The following is a 24,699-nucleotide window of genomic DNA, read 5'->3' on the forward strand; positions in this document are numbered from 1 at the left end:
TCAGTAACTGAAAACTGGTGACTTTTCCTATTAGGACAGACTAAGGATTCTGTGTGTGAAGTCTGCCTTCCTTCCAACTCCTTCACCAGGAATGTCAGTGTCACCTGCTACTTACTCACACCTACCACTGTTTTCCATTAGCAGTGGAGAAAACCAGGCTAGTCCATACCACAAACTCATCTGAGCCAGCAAACATCCAAATATGTGGAAGCCTCAGCAAAAAGTTCAGTCTACATTTCTCTGCTCCCAGCATTCTCTGCCTATATATCAGCATGATGGGACGATCCGTATGAATGCAAAATAAAAAATCAATGATTATAACCTATTTAAGAAGGATGCAATGAGCATATAGGGAGCATACCCATTTCTGCATCACTAAAAGATTAAAGCACAAGATATGGTACTACTTGGTGTCCGTTACAGACCACCAAATCACACATGGAAACAGGATGACCAGCTCCTTAATCACCTATCTATAATGACTAACAAGTACTAAAAAAAAGCTCAGTGACCATAGGGGATTCCACGGGGGTCTCATGCAGCCAGTACTAAAACAGCCTAAGAATTTTGAAAAGTTGGTGGTAGCTTTATATATAAACATAAGAATGGCCCTACTCGGTCAGACCAAAGGTTCATCTAGCTCAGTATCCTGTCTTCCGACAGCGGCCAGTGTCAGGTGCCCCAGAGGGAATGAACAGAACAAGTAATCATCAAGTGATCCATCCCCCATTGCTCAGTCCCAGCTTCTGGCAAACAGAGGCTAGGGACACCATTCCTGCCCATCCTGGCTAATAACCATTGATGGACCTATCCTCCATGAATGTATCTAGTTCTTTTTTTAACCCTGTTATGGTCTTGGCCTTCACAATATCCTCAGGCATATCAGCCTGGAGTTCTACAGGCTGACTGTGCGTTGTGTGAAGAAATACTTCCTTTCATTTGTTTTAAACCTGCTGCCTATTAATTTCATTTGGTGACACCTAGTGTGTGTGTGTGTGTGTGTATATATATATATATATATATATATATATGAATAAATACACACACAGTGGTTTGAAAGGCCAGTTTTGCAAAAAGCTCAAAACAATTATGATCCAAATCAGCTGCGTGAGAGAATTTAAAAAGAAAAATTTGAATTATAATTGGAAATCATTTATTAATATTTTACTAGATGTCTCAAAAGCCATACTCAAGAAAGAAGGAAGCATTGGTTAAAAAAATAATCTGGCTTAGTGGGGAAGTGACAGCTGCGCACCCTCTCTCTAAAACAAATGGAAGAAAGGGAAAGTTGATAGTCATTAATATAAATTAGAAGCTAGGAATTGTAGAAAATTGATAAGGGAAACAATAGCCAGCAGAGTTACAGACAATAAGGAGTATTTTAAAGTATATTAAGAACAGAAAGACTTCTAACAATAGTATTGGTCCATTACTAGATGAAAAATGGTATAATTGTCAATAATGCACAAGAGGAAGAAGAAGAAGAAATATTCAATAAATATTTGTTCTATGTGTGTTGGAAAAAAATGATATAGCCATATCATATAATGAGAATGAAACATTTTCCATTCCAACAGGAACTCAGGAGGATGTTAAACAGCAGCTACTAAAGCTAGACATTTAAAAATCATCAGGTCTAATTTGTATCCAACAGTTTTAAAAGATCTGACTGATGAGTTTGCTGGACCATTAATGTTGATTTTCAGTAAGTCTGGGAGCAGTGGGGAAGTTCCAGAAGACTGAAAGAAAGCTCATGTTGTGCCAATATTTTAAAGAGTAAACAGAATGCTTGGATAATTATAGGCCTGTCAGACTGACATTGCTTCCAGGTGAAATAATGATGCAGCAGATGCGGAATTTGGTTAATAAAGACTTAAAGGAAAGTCATATAATTTAGGTCAATCAATAATGGATTATGGCAAATAGATCCAGTCAGACGAATTGAATATATATTTTTTTACAAGATTACAAGTTTGATTAATATAGGTAATAGTGTTGCTGTAATATACTTAGGCCTGGTCCCCACTAACCCCCCACTTCGGACTAAGGTACACAAATTCAGCTACATTAATAATGTAGCTGAATTCGAAGTACCTTAGTCCGAACTTACTGCGGGTCCAGACGCGAAAGGGAGGCTCCCCCGTCGATGCCGTGTATTCCTCTCGCCGAGCTGGAGTACCGGCGTCGACAGCGAGCACTTCCGGGATCGATCCCAGAACATCGATTGTCTGCCGCCGGACCCTCCGGTAAGTGTAGACGTACCCTGTGATTTCTGTAAGGTACAGTAACTCCTCACTTAACGTTGTAGTTATGTTCCTGAAAAATGCAACCATGTTAAGTGAATCCGATTTCCGCATAAGAATTAATGTAAATGAGGGGGTTAGGTTCCAGGGAATTATTTTTCGCCAGACAAAAGACTATATTATATATATATACACACACACACACACACACACACACACACAGTATAAGTTTTAAACTAACAATTTAATACTAGTACACAGTGATGATGATTGTGAAGCTTGGTTGAGGTGGAGGAGTCAGAAGGTGGGATATGCCTTACTGCTAAATGATAGAATCATAGAATTTCAGGGTTGGAAGGGACCTCAGGAGATCACCTAGTCCAACTCTCTGCTCAAAGTAGGACCAATCCCCAGACAGATTTTTGCCCCAAATCCCTAAATGGCCCCCTCAAGGATTGAACTCACAACCCTGAGTTTAGCAGGCTAATGCTCAAACCACTGATGAACTAGCAATTGGCTGAGCCCTCAAGGGTTAACTCTCACAGTGCAAGGCAGCAGGAATGGAGGGAGGGGAGAGAGCATTGCAGACAGAGATACACACTGTGTGTGTGAGAGAGATGTGTATTTCCCCTTTAAGTACACTGCCTTATTAATTAGATCAGCTTGCTGAGGAAGCAGCTGCTGCTGCCAGCAAGCTCTCTCTGTCCTGAGCCCTGTCCTATGTCCCCCCTGCTCTGTGGAAGATGGGGTAAGTGGGGTGCAGGGGCGAGGGGGACACCCTGACACCCCCCCCCCCAGCAAGCAGGAGTCTCAGGGAGCAGCTCCAAGGCAGAGCACAGGAGCAGCACATCGCAGTCGGGGGAAGGACAGCTGCAATTGCTAGCCTGCTGAGCAGCTGCTGCACAGGGAACTTAGGGGAGTGGGGAGCTGATAGGGTGGTTGCCGGTCCACCCTGTTTCCAAGCCCCCACCAGCTAACTGCAACGGGCTGCTCTTCCTGAATGCAGTGGACAAAGCGACGTTAGAAGGGAGCATTTCCCAACTTTAAATGATCATGTTCTCTAATTGATCAGCAACGTAAATGTTAACGAGGATGTCTTTAAGTGAAAAGTTACTGTAGTTGACGTGAATACCATGTCTAATTCTCATGCCCACAATTCGAGAAGGATGTTGACAAATTGAAGAGGATTCAGAGAACAACCATGAGAATGATTAAAGCACTGGAAAACGTACTTCCTAGTGAAAAACTAAAAGAGATCAACCCATTTATCTTATAAAAGAGAAGGTAAAGGGATGATGTGATACCATGTATAAATACCTATATAATGAACAGAAATTGTATAATAGAGGACTCTTCAATCTAGCAGACAAAGGCATAACAAAAAACAATTACTGAAAGTTGGAGTTAAGTATATTTGGTCTAGAAATTAGGCACAAATTTGTAACAAAGTAATTAATCATTAGAACAATTTAGCAACATTTGTGGTGGAATCTCCATTACTGGAAATTTTTAAATCAAGATTGGAAGTTATTCTAAAAGATATGGTTTGATTCAAACAGAGATTAATTCAAGGAAGTCCTATTGCCTTTATTGTGTGGGAAGTCAGACTAGCTGATCACAGTGGTCTCTTTTTGACCTTATAATCTATTAATAAAAACAAAACTGTACATACTTTTCTAATATTAATTCTTCATGGAAACAATTCCTGTAGTTGCCACAAGGATATTATTTACAAATTAGAGGGGAGATGTCCATGAGAAAGTCTTTTAAGTTATGGCTATGAAAAAGTAAAAAATTACTGCTGTGTTTACTTGAAATTGATCAGTGCTATACGTTTCCTTCTCAAAACCTTAGCACTGCCAACACCAAGCATTTAAAAATCATGAGTCAGGCCCTCCAAAATCATTATATTAAAAACAAATAATAAATTTGGAATTTTTTATTTGCATTCTAGGACTGAAACCTTATGTGACCCCTGGGTCACATTTTCAAGGTTTTCTTCACAACTATGAGGGCAGTCCTATCAGTCTTCATCCTCAAAGAAACCCAAACACTTTCAAAAGATGAACTTGGGATCTTAAATTAATTACTTTGCTAGATACTAAACATAATGTACTGAACAGAGACTCTGGATTATTCCAACAATCTGTAACACACTAACCCCTTTTATTTGTCCTATGACTCCAAAGGTATTAACAGACTACTCTGCTTTCTTTGAATGGTCCCTTACAGTATGTGCTAACTACTTATGCAAAACAATCTGTTCCACCTTGCATTTAGCTGTGAAGCGACGCTGGGTGTTTTTTTCCTCAGACCTGAAGAAGCGCTCTATGTAAGCTGCAGGGCCATAACCAGGGTAGGGTAAGCTGGGCAGCCATACAGGGCACAAATCTACAGGGGGTGGAAAAATTATTAAAAAAATCTGGAAGGGGGCACAAATATGCTTGCACGCCCCAGGCACTAAAATGCCTAGTTATGCCTCTGGTAAGCTTGAAAACTTGTCTCTCTCACCAGCCACGTCTACATTAGTGAGCTTACAGCGGCACAGCTGTACCGATGCAGAGAACTCACCCCTCTACATAATTAAACCACCTCCAATGAGCACCAATAGCTATTTCATCAGGAGAGCACCTCCCGATGACATAGCTCTATCCACACTGGTGTTTCTGACAGTGTAACTTATCTTACAACATAAGTTATACTGACAAAGGTGCTAGTGTAGACATAGCCACCAACAGAAATTGATCCACTAAAATATATTACTTCACCCACCGTGTCTCTCTAATTGTAAATGAGTAACACGGACAGACATTCCCTGTCGCCCCACAGAGCTCCAGGGCTATGACAAAATGCAACAGGGGAATGAACACACAATGGGTGTGAGGGGACAAGGGAACAGTAAAAATGAGTGTGTTGGCATAAATCAGTAGTTTCAGTGGTCACTGTAGTTACATTTATGTATCATGTAAACCCACAACCCACTACCAAGGAATCCTTACCCCTCCCAATATTTCAGTGCCAGGGGCTTTTCAGCCCCCCCGTATATCTGGGTGCCACAGGCCCCTGTCCCTCCCATTTCCCAGTAGTGCCAGAGGCCCCTTACTCGCCATTATCCATGCCAAGGGCCCTTCACCCCCTATATCCTAGTGCAGGGGCCCCTAAACTCCCATTTAACACCTCAGGTCCCCGTCTCTCCCTCATTTCCCAGGAGCGCCAGAGGCCCCGCATCGCCCCCTCCCCCAGTTCCAGGGGATCCTCAACCGCTGTATCCTAAGAGTGCCAGCAGCCCCTCACCCTCACATCGCCATCACAGTGCCAAGGGCCCTACCCCTCGTAGCCCAGCCACAGCTCCCTTCCCGCACGCTTCCGGGACCTGGCAGCCGCAAGAGACGTGACGTCCTGTCGGACCCCACCCCTGAGTCGCTCTCCTCCCGCCGGTTGTCAGGGAGCCGCTGTTGCCATGGTGGGGCGCGCGATGCGCATGCGTGCGCTGGCGGAAGTCCCCGGATATAACAGGAGGCGGTGCTACCGCCGCCATCTTTGCCAGGAGAACAGTGAGCTGGTAGCGGCTGAGCATCCCGGACTCATCAGGCTCCATCCACCCCGTGTAGTCCCCGCCGCCGCCCCGTCTCTTGGACATGGACGATCGGGAGGACCTTGTGTACCAGGCTAAGCTAGCTGAGCAGGCTGAGCGCTATGATGGTGAGAGCCGGGAGGACGGGCGGGCCGGGTAGTGCCGGGGGAAAAGGGAGGGAGCGGCCACAAAATGGCGGCGGCTGGGCAGGGGGGCAGAGGCGGCGGAGGGGGGCACGAACAAAATGGCGACTGGGATTGCCCCGCGGGGTTGAAGGGGCCAGGAGTAGGGGACTAGGGTGGACGGGCGGCCTAGTCCTAGTGGGTGGTGTCTCGGCTCGTCTGTGGCTGGGGTCGGCGGCAACAACTGGGAATAAAATGGTGGCTGGGAAGGGCGAGTCGAGGGGTGGGGACCCGCCGGTGGGGACCCGCCTCCCCCGGCTCGATGGAGCCCGACAAAGGGACCCTGCATCCTTTCTTGTGCCCTCACTAGTGACGGCACGAGGTGGTTCTCTTACTCGAGCCCTGCCCGGCATCGGGCCGAAAAGGGCTGGTTCAGAGTGGCTGAGCCCTGTGGGGGGGAGGGGGGAGGGGGAGATCACTTCGTCGCAATCAACGTACAGACCCCCTCCCCTCCCCCCGTCTGGGATCGGGGTTCCTGGCCCTTGGTGGGCCCTTCTTTATCTTCATCCCTTCTTCCCAGACCTGGCCCTCGAAGGTGCCTCGCCCTTTTTTGCCCAACATAGTTTGGCGATGTGTCTTTTTAGATTGATATTTTTTTTACCCTCTCTATTTCCCCGGCATAGGCTATGGAGTTTATTAAATACAATGTACTTCTCCCTACCTGAAGTAAATGTAAATCTTATTAGTCTTCCAATAATTTTAAGCATAAGGTGAATTTTAGAAAAAAAAAATCCTAAACATTGTATTTTTTTCTTTAATGTTCATGGGCTGTGCTGATTTAAATATGTGTAAGGTGTTGAATAGGTTTGAGCACTAAGGCTATTCTTCCTGAATCTACACTTAGGTAATATATGCTATTGGCAGGATTTGAAAAATCTGCTTGTCATGCTTACTTTAAACCCTTGCCTCTCATTTAAAACTAAATTAGATTTGTCACTTGACTAAAAACAATCTGAATGTGAAAGTAGTGTAAACCTATAGAATACAGGCTTTCTGATCGGTAGGCAGTCCACTCTGGTGCCTTAGTTGCTGCTCATAGCTTTCCCAAGTGACAAGACAAAAATTGATCAGGATCTTTCCTACCATTACTGCTGTTCAGAAGGGGAGGCAGTAAAACTGACAAGAACTAGGTCAGGTTCTCTTTGGAGCTACTGTCATTAGCAATACATGTAGGCACTGGAGGAATATATTGGGGGTGGGGGTGGGGGAGGACACAAAATGGAGCCATAAGAAGTGATAAATCAAGAAAATGCTTACTTTTGGAATAGCCATGAGACTGGGGGACTGCTAGAACAGTGGCTCTCAAGCAGAGCTGTATGTATCCTTGGGGGTATGCAGAGGTCTTCCAGGGGCTAGATCAACTCATAGATATTTGCCTAGTTTTACAACAGGCTACATAAAAAGCACTAGCAAAGTCAATATAAACTAATATTTCATACACTGACTTGTTTATACTGCTCTATATGCTATACAGTGAAATGTAAATAAAATATTTATTTTATAATTATGTGTAAAAATGAGAAAGTAAGCAATTTTTCAGTAATCGTGTGCTGTGACCCTTGTATTTTGATGTCTCAATTTGTGAGCAAGTCATTTGTAAGTGAGGTGAAACTTGGCAGTACTCAAGGCAGATCAGAATCCTGAAGGGGGTATAGTAACCTGGAAAGGTTGAGAGCCACTGTGCTAGAGTAATTCAGAATTAAAATATTTCTTCTTTCCAGTAGCTAGAGAAGGGTTTAAAACGTATTGGCTATCTTGTAGACAGTGGCTGATACATAAGGCCTAGTTGACAATACTAGGTCACCTGTTATATTGGTAAATCACAGTGTAGATGTAGCATATATCGACAAAAGCACTCTTTGCTGATAACTACATCAACACTGGGGTTTTTGCTGGCATTTTTTCTGTCATGATCCTAAAGAATCTAGCTATGCTGGGAAAACTTGTGTAGATCAGGCCCAATTTGAAGCCCCAAGCAGGGTCTGTGAACAGCACACTGGAAGGTATGTCTCCATCCTTTTTGAGGTATGCATCTCTGCATGGCATTTTCCAGGTGGTACATCTTTCCTCTTAGTGTCTGGTAACTTCAAATTCTGCTATAGACATCTGCAGTGCAAAGTAACCAGCCCTCCTGACGATTAGAATATTAATTCGTAGGATTTGCCTTTTGTTGAGAAGATGCACCATCTACTTTTTGTGCCTCTATCAATGTCTGTTCAGGAAAAAGGAAGCAGACTCTGATAGTTCAAGAGGTGAAAGGTTATGCATCACGCAGTGATATGGCTGGTAATGAGATTTTCTGTTAATCAGGCTTTGCTAGAATGCAACATTTGTAGAGTCCAAAGCAGTTTGTTGGAATGGCTTTGTAAAATAAATTAAAGGGACGATGTCAGGTTAAAATCATTGTTAGAAATGCATTTTTGTATCTGTGCTTACCTTGGCATATTCATTGCATATGTGGGGAATGCATGCACCTGCATTGCGATATCAAGTATTGTGGTGATATCAACAATGCAAAAAGATGATGAAATAAGTACAGTCTTTTTGATATGAGGCTGTGAAGACAAATGCAATGACTTCTAAAATATTTAGATCTCTGTATAGCACTTTTTAGTTATAGACCTTGAAATGTAAGTATCATTTCAGTTTTACAGATGGGAAAACTGAGGCATAAGGATTTGGAAATGGTTTGACACTGATCTACTGTGTGATCTTGTACAAAGTTGGGAAGAGACCCCAGGTTTCCTGACTCCCCAAGTTTTGTGCCTTTTCTACTAAACCATGCTGTCTCCTGGTGTTATAAACTGCTTACCAAATAATGCATCTTGTAATGTAAATAGTGAAACACAATGCGGGCCAATCCTTGCATACCTTGGATGCTCTCACTGGTTTAAAGCTGTTGCCTCAAAGTAAAGAATAACCTACTTGAAGTGACATTGTTTATACAAAACATTGTTTGGGAAACAACTGGTAAATGAGATCTGGCTGACTTAGCCACAATCAAGGTGAAGAAAATAAATATTTAAGAATATCACTGAAGCAAAGACCTTAGGATTCAAAAATGAATGGAGTATATGGGTAAGAGATATAATAGCAAGAATTAAAAAAAAGCAATATAAACTCTCATGCATTACTGTACAAGCCAGCTAGCCAAAGACTCAAAAAGTAAGAGCAAAAATTTTTCTTGAGTACATTAGAAGCAGGAAGCCTAAACAACCAGTGGGACACTGGACAGTGGAGATGATAAAGGAACACTCAAGGATAATAAGGCCAGGAGAAACTAAATGAATTCTTTGCATCAGTCTTCACGGCTGAGGACGTGAGGGAGATTCCTAAACCTGAGCCATCCCTTTAGGTGACAAATCTGAGGAACTGTCCTAGATTGAGATGTCATTAGAGGAGGTTTTGAAACAAACTGATAAATTAAACAGTAATAAGTCAGCAGGACCAGATGGTGTTCACCCAAGAGTTCTGAAGGTACTCAGATGTGAAATTGTGGAACTACTAACTGTGGTTTGTAAGCTATTATTTAAATCAGCTTCTGTACCAGATGACTAGAGGATAGCTAATGTGATACCAAATTTGTAAAAAGGGCTCCAGAAATGATCCTGGCAATTATAGGCTAGTAAGTCTGACTTGAGTACCGGGCAAACTGGTTAAAACTAATGTTAAAAAATTATATAGTACACAGGGTAAGAAAAGAGTGTACATCTGAGTATAGTGCTTAGATTATCCACAAATACAAAGTTTGTTTGAAGTCATAAGATATATGTAGTGCATAATCAGCAATAACCCAAATTTAGGTGAATAAAATTAACAATACAGTTTAGATATTAGCATCCAAGTATTTGAGTACATCACTTATGAAAAGTTTATATGGAGCGTTGGTTGTGGAAAGCAAAACATATCAAGGAGTGAAGATTGTTCATCAATAATTAAGAATTTAGGGTAGGTTGTCCATTTAAAAACATTCAATCAGAACAGAATGATCAGACACGCAGATGAACATAATTTCTTGGGGGCGAGTCAGCATGATTTTTTTTGTAAAGGAGAATCACCCCATCTACTAGAATTGTTTGAGGGAGTCAACAGGAATGTGGACAAGGAGGATCCAGTGGATATAGTGTACTTAGATTTTCAGAAAGCCTTTGACAAGGTCCCTCACCAAAGGCTCTTAAGAAAGTAAGCTGTCATGGGATAGGAGAGAAGGTTCTCTCATGGATTGGTAACTGGTTAAAAGATAGGAAACAAAGGGTAGGAATAAATGGTCAGTTTTCAGAATGGAGAGAAGTAAATAGTGCTGTCTCCCAGGAGTCTGCACTGGGACCAGTCCTATTCAACATATTCATAAATGATGTGGAAAAAGGGGCAAACAGTGAGGGGGCAAAATTGGCAGATGATACAAAGCTACTCAAGATAGTTATGTCCCAAGCAGACTGCGAAGAGTTACATAAGGATCTCACAAAACTAAGTGACTGGGCAACAAAATGGCAGATGAAAATCAGTGTTGATAAATGCAAAGTAATGCACATTGGAAAACATAATCCCAACTATACATATAAAATGATGGAGTCTAAATTAGCTGTTACCACTTAAGAAAGAGATCTTTGAGTTATTGTGGAGAGTTCTCTGAAAACATCTACTCAAAGTGCAGCATCAATCAAAAAAGCTAACAGAATGTTGGGAATAATTAAGAAAGGGATAGATAAGACAGAAAATCTCATATTGCCTCTATATAAATCCATGGTACGACCACATCTTGAATACTAAGTGCAGATGTGGCTGCCCCATCTCAAAGAAGATGTATTGGAATTGGAAAAGATACAGAAAAGGGCAACAAAAATTATTAGAGGTATGGAACGGCTGCCATATGAAGACAGATTAAGACTGACTTTTCAGCTTGGAAAAGAGATGACTAAAGGGGGATATGATAGTGGTTTATAAAATCATGATTGGTGTGGAGAAAGTCAATAAGGAAGTGTTATTTACTCCTTGTAACACATGAATTAGGGGGTCACCAAATGAAATTCATAGGCAGCAGGTTTAACAAGTTCTTCGCAGAACACAGTCAAGCTGAGGAACTCTTTGCGAGAGGATGTTGTGAAGGCCAAGACTATAACAGAGTTCAAAAAAAGAACTAGGTAAGTTCATGACTATTAGCCAGGATGGGCAGGGATGATGTCCCTAGCCTCTGTTTGCCAAAGCTGGGAATGGGTGACAAGGTGGCATGTGTGGATCAATGCTGATGATTACCTGTTCTGTCCATTCCCTCTGGGGCACCTGGTATTGGCCACTGTCGGAAGACATGATAGTGGGCTAGACGGACCTTTGGTCTGACCCAGTATGGCCATTCTTATGTTATGTTCTTAATTCGTATTTAAGGGAGGTCAGAAAAATAACTTTCCTTCTTCCCTAATTAGGCAACTTTACTTGTTCCCTAATTCCCTTTTCCGAGATGGCTAGATCAGGGGTTCTTAGCCTTTTTCTTTCTGGGGCCCCCCTGACATGTTGTTAAAAACTCCACAGCCCACCTGTATCACAACAACATTTTTCTGCATATAAAAAGCTAGAGCTGGCATTAGGGGGGTAGCAAGCAGGGCTGGTGCCTAAGACCCCACACCACAGGGTATCCTGCAAAGCTAAGTTGCTCAGGTTTCAATTTCAGCCCAAGGTGGCAGGGTTCAGGGCCCCGGGCTTCAGCCCTGATATGGCAATTTCAGTGTTTTCTGTGTAAAATGGGCTAATGCCCTTTTTGGGTTAAGAGGTAACTCAACCTTGGTCTGTAAGTACCTACATGTGGAAAAGATTTCTGATAGCGTGCTCTTTAATCTAGCAAACAAAGGTATAATAATAAGATCCAGCAGCTTGAAACTAGACTAATTCAGACTAGAAATTAGGTGCAAATCTTGTAACAGTGAAGAGAATTAACCGAAGGAACAATGTGTGGAGGGTTGATTTGCTATCACTTGAAATCTTTAAATCAAAATGTCTTTCTAAGAAAAATGCTGTAGCTTACCCAGATTGTACAGCCTTTGTTATGCAGGAACTCTGACTAGATGAAAATAATGGTCCAGTCTGGCCTTAAAAATCTATTTGCATGTAAAGTTAGTCTACTCTGGAAACATATTTAGTTTGCACAGTAAAGTACTCTAATCTTAGGAAATGCCAGCTTTACATTTGCCTGTGCAAGCTTAAATCTGCCCCCTTCTGCATATGCATTATGATAAAATTGTTTAATTACGTGATCACATACTGGTTTTTTTTCCACAGGATCGTTGCCTCATTCTCTGTACAAGATGGATGGTGCTCAGGGAATAAGGCAGCTCTTCAGTATTTCCTTGAATCCTTGTTCAGTGGTTAGCCCAGTACCTTATTCACAGCATGCTACAGTGAAAATACAATTATTTATTTATTCATGGCTATTCTGTGGTCCTTACAAATCTGAGCCTCACAAACATTAGTGAATATTTCTTCTCAACTCCCTTGCGAGATAGCAGAGTATTTATTCCCATTTAACAGACTTGGACTTAAGACACAGGGAGACTTAAGGCCATAACTTGAAGTCTTTACTAATTTTGCATTCCTTGCTAATTATTTCCCAAGTTGGGACACCTAGGACCTTATTTTTCAGAATAGTTAGCATCTTCATAGGACTTCATATATACAAAGCACCATACAGACATTAACTCATTATGACAAAACACTTGAAATGTATGTGGGGACATTTTATATCTATTTTGTGGACTGGGGAAACTGTGATGGAGAGGCACAGTAACTTGTCCAGGACCATATAGTGAATCAGCAGAGGGGTGAGGTTAGGAGGCAGGACAGCCCCCTACCTGATATCCCTGTGGACATTTCTTCAGTCTTACTGCCAGAGCTGGGCATATTGAGTTTTCATTGCTTTCATAAGCAGTAGTGAATATGCAAACTTTATGTTGAGGTGTCTTGTCCATTATCACATAGGAAGTCTGGCAGAAGTAGGGATAGAACCAAATTCACCCAGGTGGCTGTTGCTAACTTGTTCTTCCTGCAATCCCCTACATTTAGAACAAGTGAGAAGGGATCTTTACAGACAACAGCTGCAGTCGCTACACAGCACTGATTAATTCCTTGAGTGCTGTCCATTCAGTTGGCTGAGTGAAGAAGGGATCCCATGGAAACAATATTTGATCATCTCATTAAAAGAATGTATTATCAATACACACATCAGGGCAGAATTATGATTGTATAGACAAACTTAATTCTAGTATTTCCTAAGTTTTGAGTGCTTAATGTAATTTTGTATTCAACTTCCTCTACTTTAAAGAAAAATGGCACCTAACAGAACTTGCTTTTGCAACTTTAACAGCTCCAACTCCCATCATGCACCAGCAGCAGGATTTGTTGTTCTGTAAATACTTAACACTACAGCACAGACCTATACCACAGCTAAAGGACTAAATAAGTTAGCTATCAGAGAAGATATGTGGCCCAGCCATTGGAAAAGGACACAGTGCATTGAAACAGCAGGTTACATATTCAGAATTATAGTTCCATTTTACAGACAGTATTGCCATAAAAAATACTCATCCTGTCCCTCATCAAGTTTATTATGTATGTGACTGAGATTTGCATTGGGTTCTATTCCCACACGTAGAGCCTGTTAAGGCTTTGCTCTGTTTTCATAGAATCCTAGATTATCAGGGTTGGAAGGGACTTCAGGAGGTCATCTAGCCTAACCCCCTGCTCAAAGCAGGACCAATCCCCAACTAAATCATCCCAGCCAGGGCTTTGTCAAGCCTGACCTTAAAAACCTCTCAAGAAGATTATTCCACCACCTCCCTAGGTAACCATTCCAGTGCTTCACCACCCTCCTAGTGAAATAGTGTTTCCTAATATCCAACCTAAACCTCCCCCACTGCAACTTGAGACCATTACTCCTTGTTTTGTCCTCTGGTACCACTGAGAACAGTCTAGATCCATCCTCTGGAACCCCCTTTCAGGTAGTTGAAAGCAGCTATGAAATCCTCCCTCATTCTTCTCTTCTGTGGACTAAACAATCCCAGTTCCGTCAGCCTCTCCTCATAAGTCATGTGCTCCAGTCCCCTAATCATTTTTGTTGCCCTCCTCTGGACTCTTTCCATTTTTTCCACATCCTTCTTTTGTGGGGCCCAAAACTGGACACAGTACTCCAGATGAGTCCTCACTTGTGTCGAATAGAGGGGAATGATCATGTCCCTCGATCTGTTGGCAATGCCCCTACTTATACAGACCAAAATGCCGTTCGCCACCTTGGCAACAAGGGCACACTTGTGACTCATATCTAGCTTTTCATCCACTGTAACCCCTAGGTCCTTTTCTGCAGAACTGCTGCCTAGCCATTCGGTCCCTAGTCTGTAGCAATGCATGGGATTCTTCCGTCCTAAGTGCAGGACTCTGCACTTGTCCTTGTTGAACCTCATCAGATTTCTTTTGGCCCAATCCTCTAATTTGTCTAGGTCCCTCTGTATGCTATCCCTACCCTCCAGTGTATCTACCACTCCTCCCAGTTTAGTGGCATCTGCAAACTTGCTGAGGGTGCAGTCCACACCATCCTCCAGATCATTAATGACGATATTGAACAAAACCAGCCCCAGGACCGACCCCTGGGGCACTCTGCTTGATACCGGCTGCCAACTAGACATGGAGCCATTGATGACTACCAGTTGAGCCCGATGATCTATCCAGCTTTCTGTCCACCTTATAGTCCATTCATCTAGCCCATACTACTTTAACTTGTTGGTAAGAATACTGTGGGAGACCATATCAAAAGCTTTGCTAAAGTCAAGGAATAACACATCCACTGCTTTCCCCTCATCTGCAGAGCCAGTTATCTCGTCATAGAAGGCAATTAGGTTAGTCAGGCGTGACTTGCCCTTGGTGAATTCATACTGGCTGTTCGTGATCACTTTCCTCTCCTCTAGGTGCTTCAGAATTGATTCTTTGAGGGCCTGCTCCATGATTTTTCCAGGGACATAGTGAAGCTAACTGGCCTGTAGTTCCCTAGATCATCGTCCTTCCCTTTTTTAAAGACGGGCTAGTCTTTTTCCAGTTATCTGGGACCTCCCTGGATCGCCATGAGTTTTCAAAGATAATGGCCAATGGCTCACATCCGCCAGCTCCTTTAGCACCCTCGGATGCAGCGCATCCGACCCCGTGGACTTGTGCTCGTTCAACTTTTCTAAAGAGTCCTGAACCACTTCTTTCTCCACAGAAGGCTGGTCACCTCCTCCCCATGCTGTGCTGCCCAATTTTAAAGATTAAGGACACAGAATTAACTCCATTAGTGAGCCTAGATCAGGGGTGTTAAACTCATGCAGAGGCGAGAGCTAAATGTTTATTATCCATAGGCTACAGTTTAAATTCAGGATTGTCTACTCACATTGCACAAGGGATGCCCGTTGTCAGAGATTTGCAGAGATCTTAGTTTTTCATTTACTACACAAAATATTTATTATTTCCAGCTCTCATATCTATGGTTCAGTGAGGAAAATTCTGCTCCCCTTTTGGCCATCACTATTTTGGGCCTTTGTTTCTCTTCTTTACCCACCCTCCTTTATCTGTTTTGCTCAGCCTTCCCTATCTTTGAGTCTTCTGTTCTCTCTGCAGCAGCTTCCAATTCCAACCAATGGGCTTCCCTCCCACCTCCTATTTCCATCTGCTAAAATGATCAGCAAGTCAATACTTAATGGTGACATTGTATTTTCATCATTGGGTTCTAGAGCTGACATTCCAATAAGATTAGTAGGGGAAAGATTAGGTTGCCCTTTTGTCATTGTTTCAAGCCGTCTGCAGACTCAGGCAGATATCACTGCATTGTTTATGCTTGTTTCATATTTGGAAGGTAACTTCTATAGCCATTGGTCTAAATGGGTTTTTTAATATGAAAGCTGACATTGTACACAGACCCGATATGTCCTGTGTGCCCAATCTGGCTTATGGTCTGTATGTTTGACTCTCCTCCCTCCATTTGGAAATCATGGTATCCTGGTTCCCTTCAGTGTCTCTTCCCAGAGGTCAAAGGGTGAGGTGGTGTCTGTCCCATCCAGAGATTCTCCTGTGTGTGGACTGCTTAAGTGGGAAATTGGGATAATGCATGCATAATAGTGATGGAATAGTGAATAGGCTTTTGTCAGGAAGCCATAAGCAAGCTGTGCTGTTTGAAATGGAGATGGGCATTGACAATTTTAAACACTAACTCTGCTAAATTAGAACAGATTTTCATGAGGTCAGAAAAAGGAACCACTTCACCCCAGGAGTACCCTGCCAAATTTCAAAATGCTGCTGCAAACCATGGAGGCCTTTTATTTTAAAGATGCAAGAATTCTTTTTATAACAGATCGTGATGGTCAATCTAATATAGGGAATACTGTCACTTCAACTTAACTTTTTTGTTGTTAATTTCTGCTTTTTTTTACATTTGACATTTAGTTCCTGTGAAACTTTGTAGATTATATGATGAGTGGAGGACTAGTGAAATATATCAGAAGAGCGCAGATAGTGAAAATTGATCAGTTAAGAGACAGAACTTGTAGTTACTATTTGTTTGCTCTTCTAATACCTTTTTCACTTTAGTGACTGTCATTTTGGAGAACAGATGCTTTGTTAAAGGACCATCTCCACCCCCCTCATATCCCTGCACTTCATTTAAAGTTGTATCTAATAATACAAGACACCTAGTAGGTTCTCCTGCAAAATAAGAGTAGATCAGGCTTTGTAATTTCTAAAATGAAATACAAGCTGAAGTAAACCTTTCAGGCCTCTTTATGCATAATAAAAAAAAGTAAGGAATCAAAAAAAGTCCTATATTAAAAATGCTTGTTTGCAGATATATTAGTCTCATTAAATAATTTTACATTAATATGCCATTCATCATTCAAATTCCCAAAGTGCATTGCAAACTACATATGCAACTCTCATTACCATTGGAATCGAGCCACTTCTAAAGTAGCACCCACGCTTCCATGTTGAACCAACCTTGGTGTTTCTTCGGGAAGAGGAGGCTGGCAAACTTCAGAGAGGGAATTGAAGGTAGTCAGAACACAGGAACTAGTGCCTCTGTTTGCAAAAAGTTGTGTTTTGGAAGATTGTGGCATATGCTTGTATGATATGCTTACCTGTTAAATGTTTATCAGTCATGACAAACCTAATTGATTGTAGGGCCTAGGGTGCACAATTTCTGGAAAGTTTGAAGGCATGGAAAAACCCATTATTTTATCTTTTTTCCAGGAAAAAAATGGAAATTTTGTTTAAAATAGAAATACACCTCTACCTCACTGTCCTCGGGAGCCCAAAAAACTTACTGTGTTACAGGTGAAACTGCGTTATATCGAACCTGCTTTGATCCACCAGAGTGCGCAGTCCCCCTCCCCGGGCAGAGCGCTGCTTTACCGCATTATAGCCGAATTCATGTTATATCAGGTCTCGTTATATCGGGGTAGAGGTGTGTCTGCAGTAGTTACTTATCAAAACTAATATTTTTTTCTTCTTTAAGAATTAGAAATGAATTATGTATAATTTACTTAGCACATAAATACTGATTTGTATATTGATTTGAATCAAAACTAAATTTATACTTATTTCATAATGACAAATATGCCTAGTATTAGGGTTGGAGCTGCAGCTGCACACTGAGGTACTTAGGTGTATTTTTTTTGCTGTTGACAATGGGGAAAAATACAAAATATTGACAATAGAAATCCTCAATATTGTAAACTAAAATGAAAGTTACATCTTTTGGGTTCAGAAATAATATAATAAAAGACTTGATCTGACACAATAATGGGGGGGGGGACCCCAGAAGAAACTTGAGTGTCTCGAGAAACATTTTATTAATATTAAATACTTCAGTTGTTAATAGAAAGCACTTTGAAGGACAGCAATAACATTTTAAACATTACCCTAATTTTTTCATTGTTAATTCTGAGAGACTATTTCATAAATTGCTTTGCAATTTCCCCCCAATATTTCCAACTTTTCCACTGGGGGCAGGGGGTGGGGAAGGTGTAATTTTTTTTCTGAACCTTCACAACTCTAGTAGGGCTGCAGCTGAACCATTCACATTTGCTGTTAATGTAATAGATGTGTACCTTTTTGAATTTGCAGAATTCATTGACTGTCTAAAGGAATTTTTTCATTAGTTTGGTGAGCAGTCTAGATTTTGTCTGCCGTAACCTGTTAGGGAATAAGTAATTTCTCCCAGCCGCTGAGCTGTGGAATATTCTGATGTGGGACTCTCCCTCATTCTCTCCTTTTGAAGCTGTTCCACTTTGTATAGAATACTTGGAGTAGGGGGGACTAGATCCTGGGTCTCTGACCCTCCCTAACCACCAGGCAGTAGAATAATTCTCTCTGGCCCAATGTTTCTTCAGATATTTAACCCAAGTGGAACAGCTTCAACAGGACATATAGTCATCTCCTCCATGCCCCCCTTGCCTAGCTAGAAGTTCTTAGGAAAATCTGGCAGGATTAGAGCCCCGGGGGATGAGGGATTCTGGTTATGCCAACTTGGGTTCACCCATGTACATTCCTCAGTTCTTTTAGCCACGCTGAAGGAAATAAATCCTCTGTTTTTCTCTAAGCCCAGACTGTTTGTATCAGCTATAAAGATCAGGTTTTTCACCCGGACCAGAATTGCTTAATCTGTTTGTCGGGTTGCTAGGTCGTTAAATCTTTGTATTTCTCTTGGTAAGACACATTTATATTTGTAAATTCACAGAAACTTACCACTAGGTGGCCGGTTGTCTAGGCAGTATTAATAGTTTTAAAGGTTTTGGAGAGCCTAAAGAAATGCATGTCTTTCTTGTCCCTCTCCCCTCCACCTCTGCACTAAAGGAAGTTTGGGGGCTGGTGACTTTTATACCCTTTGTACAAGTTTCCAAAGAAGGGTTTGATCTCTTACCAGAATTTTGGTAATTCAGGTAATCCAGGTTTGATTTATCCTCAACAGAATCAAAACAACTGCATATAATGGGGCACAAGGCCTATTCCTCTGCATACCAGACTCTGAATGTGCCCAATTACTGAGTGCTCATGAACCTTTTAACTTCTTTGTGGATAAGGGCTGCTTCCTGGGCCATACTCATTCTGGGGGGAGAACGAGGAAGAAAGTTAGTGAATCCTTCTTGGAGTAGGTTAGGAGATGGTGTCAGGGCATATGGTGGGTGCATCATATGAAGGACCAAACTGTATCCAGCTCCTTTGCTTTGGCCATGGCTTTTATGAAGACCCGTTTGGGTTAGGAATTTGGATTTGTTCTTCATGGCCCATGCAAAGGCTTTTGATCTCCCTTTCAAAGGTTTTCAAGCCTCTTCAGGCCAAAGATGGATGGGTTCTGGAGGAAACTGAAAACAGAGTAAAGTTGTTTTTTTATAGCAGTTATTCACAAGCACATTCTGAAAATCAGTCTCTTCTATCAGAGAACAAAATGTCGTAACTCCCTTTAGCAGTGTGTGTCAGGCAGAGCTGCATCCAGGCAACAGATTTGAAGGTAAAAGAACCTGTAGCAGGATTGATAAAACCAGTTCTTTCTGTTTAATTTGTCCCAACTTATTTTGGCATGACATGTAATTTCTTCTTATGCCTGGGTCCTGGAAATAATGAAATGGGGATAATGCCTATAATGGTACATGCTTTGACACCTCTTGGCTTTCTGTGCAGATTATTAACTGGACAGATGGGGAGAAGGTTATTAACCTCTGTTGGGAGACCATTTGTAGGACAGGTTCAATGTTAAGACAATATTCACTTTTTACCTAATTGTGCTAAAAAGCACGATAGTTGATCCCATTGGAAAAGTACAGGCCACCATTAGTGGCTAATAAAACCTTTAGTGGCACGCCAGTTATTTGTCATGTGGGATCAACTCTGGCCGTAAGTTTATTTCTCACAACTGGCAAATGTGAGGTCATAATTATAATAATAATTATAATTAATGGAGATATCCCATCTCCTAGAACAGGAAGGGACCTTGAAAGGTCATTGAGTCCAGCCCCCTGCCTTCACTAGCAGGACCAAGTACTGATTTTGCCCCAGATCCCCAAGTGGCCCCCTCAAGGATTGAACTGACAACCCTGGGTTTAGCAGGCCAATGCTCAAACCACTGAGCTATCCCCTTCCCCTCCCCCCCCCCCGCTCAAGAACAGATAGGGACCTGCGTTGTGTATTGAATGCCATTCTTTCGAATTGGAGGAAAGATCTCTCCTACGTGTCTTTGTAAGTTTCTTTTGGCCCCCTAAGACTCTGAAGAAAGTTTGCTAGGACAGAACCAAGTTGATGCTGATCATGCTAGCCTGGGGATAGCAGGCTTGATTGTCAGTATTGATATGTAATAATAGATAAAGTGCAGCAAATGGGTGACAATACCATATCAGTGAACAGCTGACAAATCTTATTGCAAGTTGGCTGAAGTGATGTAAAGTGCAGGAGCCCCACAACAGTTGCAGGTATGTGCACTAACTAAGGTTGCAAAACAGTTTCACTTAACATTTCTCTTGTTGACACAACAGTGACAGCGAAACTTTGCCCAAGATCACACAGCAAGTTTATGGCAGAGCTGGGAGTAGAATGCAGGGCTGAACCCCAGTAGTGATCTCTGTCCACAAGACCCAGTGTTTTGGAGGGCAGAATGCCTTGCATAGCTATGTATCTATAGTGGTCAGAAATACTAAATCATATTGGATGATTCTACTTAGAAGTGAATATAGAAATATTTTAAGATGCCTTTTTTAAAAGCTTAGAAATCAACTGTTCGGTCAGAGTTAAAGCCATTCTTTAATCAAAAGCAAAATTAATTTATAGAACCTCTCTCTCATACAAGCTACAAAAACTACATATTATAATCATAGTTTGGTAATGCTGCCATTAGTTAAAGTAGTCAAATGTTTGTTTGAAGACCCTGTTTTTAGTTGCTTATAATTTTGCTGAATTTCATCTCTTTGGATCAAAATGTTCCACACTAGATGAAGTTTCAACAAAACGGTTAAACTATTTCTGAGAAAGGAAAAACAATATATTTTTCTGTGACCCCATGTTAAATTCTTACAATGGATTAATTAAAAAGCAAGAGTCCCTCCATGCTTTCAAGTAGGGATTTGAAGTTTGACCGGGGGGGGGGTCACCTTACTGATTAGGAAAATGCCTTTTCTATCCAGGTGACAGTCTGCCCAAATTTGGCTAAATTGTAAGCCTCTGAAAATCTCAGTACACACATCCTTAGTAGAGGTTTGTTAGGGACTGGCAGCATTAGTTTCCAAGGATTCTGTCTGCACTGAGCATGTGCCATACCAACACAATTTCTGCATGCAGACTGGACTGAACATTCATCATCCTTACGGAGCAACTGAGCATGTTCCAGCTTGAGGGGCTGCTCTGGTAACTGACCGCAAGGAGACAACGCTGCTATGGTTTGTGCTCCCCTAGCTGGTGACAGGTTGGCATGGAGAATGAGTAGATAGTCTGACTTGCTTGATTGTAGAGAGGTGAGGTGGGGAGGGTAACACTGGGGCAGGCTGGTGGTGGTGGCAATGGGAGCAGGGGTATGGAGACAGGATTGGACAGGCTGGGGATCAGGGAGATGGGGATGCATCAGCAGGAGACAGCAGAAGTCTAGCCACTAGAATACACTTCCCTGCAGAACCTAGATTTAGAACCCAGGACTCTTGAGTCCCAATAGTCCTCTGCTGTTGGCAGATAGCTGTGAAACCCAGTGGCAAAGTCTCTTATCCTCCTATTAGGATTTATGTTTATGATGCGGATAGACACCCCTGGCTGGCCTGTGGCACCTAGCTCAGGCTAAGGGGCTGTTTAATTGTGGTGTAGATGTTTGGGTTTGGGCTAGAGCCTGGGCTCTAGGACTCTGCGAGGTGGGAGGGTCCCAGAGCTCAGCCTGAACCTAGAGGTCTAAACAGCAATTAAACAACCCCCTTAGCCCAATCCCCGCGATCCCGAATCTGTACGGGCCAGCGACAGGTGTCTAATTGCAGTGTAGACATAACCATAGTGACTGAAGTCCACATACAAGATAAGTCTGTTCCTGTTATCAGTTATCCTGTTAACTGTCTGGGTTGTGGCTCTAAAGGTACCAACCTTGATCTAGACTTGCATGGGAATCTGTGGTTCCATGTGATGGAATTTGTATTTTGCTTTTTTTAAAAGTAGGAAATTATATTCCTCCTCCCCCACCCCCCGGATTTAAAAGATCTTTGATTGCAAAGTCAGGCAATCAAAAGCTAGAAAATGTCAGAATTAGATTTCTGTGCAACCTTAATTTGGCCCTCTTGTGCATAAGTGTTGTTGTGCAGTAGTTAATTTATGATTACATTCTGTTTTTCCACAGAATCCTTTCTCATTAAGTGCACAGGATGGATGGTGCTCGGGGAACGAATCAGGGTCATGTAGTGAATGAGGCTGTTTGTGGAACCTGTTGTGATAATTGAGCCTACAAATTTACCCTAATTGTAAGCTTAATTGTAAAAAGTATGTGCAAGTTCCTAAGTTGTTACAATAACCTGTAATAAATATTGATGGAAAATGCCTCGTTGCTTTCAATAATGCATGTTATAAACTGGTACAAGAAAACCAGACAGACTAAATTAGTTAACAGAAAAAGGCCATGTTGATAAAATTCAAGGATTATGTTGAAATCATGTTTGGTAAAAACAGAATATGTGGAACAAAAATTAATTAACCAAAATTGGTGTCGGATATTAGACCTAACTGATGGGCAAAATAACGAGGGGATGGGCTGTTCTATCCATCACTCCTTTGTTGGGTTCTTAAAGAGAGACTTTGGGGGGAGGGGGGGGAAGGCAGAATGGTGAGGAACAGATGAAGACTACTGAAGTGAGCTTCATCATGGCTGCCACCTCCACCATCTCCTAGGACCCTGGACTTTTTTTGTCCCAATCCTAAGTGATGTCAGACCAGACTGGACCAGAGAGGAATCCAGATGACTTTGCTACCCCCTACCAGCTCCAGCTGAATCCCAAACACCACCTGAGATGAAATGGGATTGGACTTTAAAAATAGCAACTCCAGCTCATCTCAGCTAACATCTCCAGCTTCTTCTCTTTTCCACAAAAGGACAGTTATTACCATCTTTGTTGCTATCTAAGGCTATGTCTATAGTGGCACTTTTGTTGCTTAGGGGTGTGGGGAGAAAAGACCCATCTGAATGACCAAAGCTTTAGCGATGAAAAGCATTGGTGTGGACAGTACTTTGTTGTCCGGAGCCACGCTCCCATTGACAAAGCTACTGCCCCTTGTTGGGGTGGTTTTATTTTGTCGTCGGTGATAAAGAGCAGCCACACAACTCACCTTACTGTTGTAAGGTGTGCTGTGTAGACATAGCCTAAGACTGTAAAACGGGGGTTTTCCTTCTAAAATCTCTCTCCAGCTAAAAGGGGAGAGAACAAGGGATATTTTTAAAATGAGAGGCTTATTTAATGCTACATTTTTAAATGCTTTAACTATTTTTTTTTTTAAATAAAAGGTTTAAAGGATTTTAATGCTATGTTTACTATGCCCTGGTCTACACTACGAGTTTAGGTCAAATTTAGCAGCGTTAGATCGATTTAACCCTGCACCCATCCACACAACGAAGCCTTTTTTGTCGACTTAAAGGGGTCTTAAAATCGAATTCTGTACTCCTCCCCAACTAGGGGATTAGCGCTGAAATCGACATCGCCGGGTTGAATTTGGGGGTAGTGTGGACAGAATTCAATGGTATTGGCCTCCGGGAGCTATCCCAGAGTGCTCCATTGTGACGGTTCTGGACAGCACTCTCAACTCAGATGCACTGGCCAGGTAGACAGGAAAAGCCCCGTGAACTTTTGAATTTTATTTCCTGTTTGCCCAGAGTGGCAAGCTGATCAGCACAGGTGACCATGCAGAGCTCATCGGCAGAAGTGACTATGGAGTCCCAGAATCGCAAAAGAGCTCCAGCATGGACCGAACGGGAGGTACGGGATCTGATTGCTGTATGGGAAGATGAATCCGTGCTATCAAAACTCTGTTCCAAAAGACGAAATGCCAAAATATTTGAAAAAAATCTCCAAGGGCATGAAAAAAACAGGGACCCGCAGCAATGCCACATGAAACTTAAGGAGCTCAGGCAAGCCTACCAAAGATGCAAACGACCGCTCTGGGTCAGACCCCCAGACATGCTGCTTCTATCATGAGCTGCATGCAATTCTAGGGTGTGCCTCTACAACTACCCCACCCCTGTACGTGGACTCCTGCAAGGGAGTATCATGCAACAGGGATGAGGATTTTGGGGATGAGGAAGATGATGATGACAGCGCACAGCAGGCAAGCGGAGAAACCGTTCTCCCCGACAGCCAGGAACTGTTTATCACCCTGGAGACATTACCCTCCCAACCCAGGCTCCTGGACCTTGAAGGCGGAGAAGACCCCTCTGGTGAGTGTACCTTTATAAATATAATACATGGTTTAAAAGCAAGCGTGTTTAATGATAAATTTGCCCTGAAGACTTGGGATGTGTTCGCGGCCAGTAAAGCTACTGGAATGCAGTCAAGCAACATCCGTTCTTTATCTCTCTCTGTGATCCTCAGGAGAGTGATATCATTCACGGTCACCTGGTGAAAATAGGGGAATATTATTAAGGGGACATTCAGAGGCAGCTGTTCCTGCTGGGCTGTGTGCCTATGGCTGAAAAGAT

General features: G+C 42.3%; 1 protein-coding gene across 2 annotated transcripts in view; it reads left to right on the forward strand.

The window, feature by feature from the left end:
* The first annotated feature begins 5,757 nt into the window (after positions 1–5,757).
* The window catches only part of YWHAE (tyrosine 3-monooxygenase/tryptophan 5-monooxygenase activation protein epsilon), an 82,321-nt gene continuing 63,379 nt past the window's right edge, over positions 5,758–24,699 (forward strand). For both annotated transcript variants that reach the window (XM_034752277.1, XM_034752276.1), the window contains exon 1: positions 5,758–5,945. In XM_034752277.1, coding sequence (XP_034608168.1) covers positions 5,882–5,945 — 64 coding nt within the window. In that variant the 5' untranslated portion in view covers positions 5,758–5,881. The remainder of the gene's footprint in view (positions 5,946–24,699) is intronic.

This window comes from Trachemys scripta, chromosome 18 (assembly GCF_013100865.1).
Source record: "Trachemys scripta elegans isolate TJP31775 chromosome 18, CAS_Tse_1.0, whole genome shotgun sequence".
In the NCBI taxonomy this organism is placed as follows: Eukaryota; Metazoa; Chordata; order Testudines; family Emydidae; genus Trachemys; species Trachemys scripta.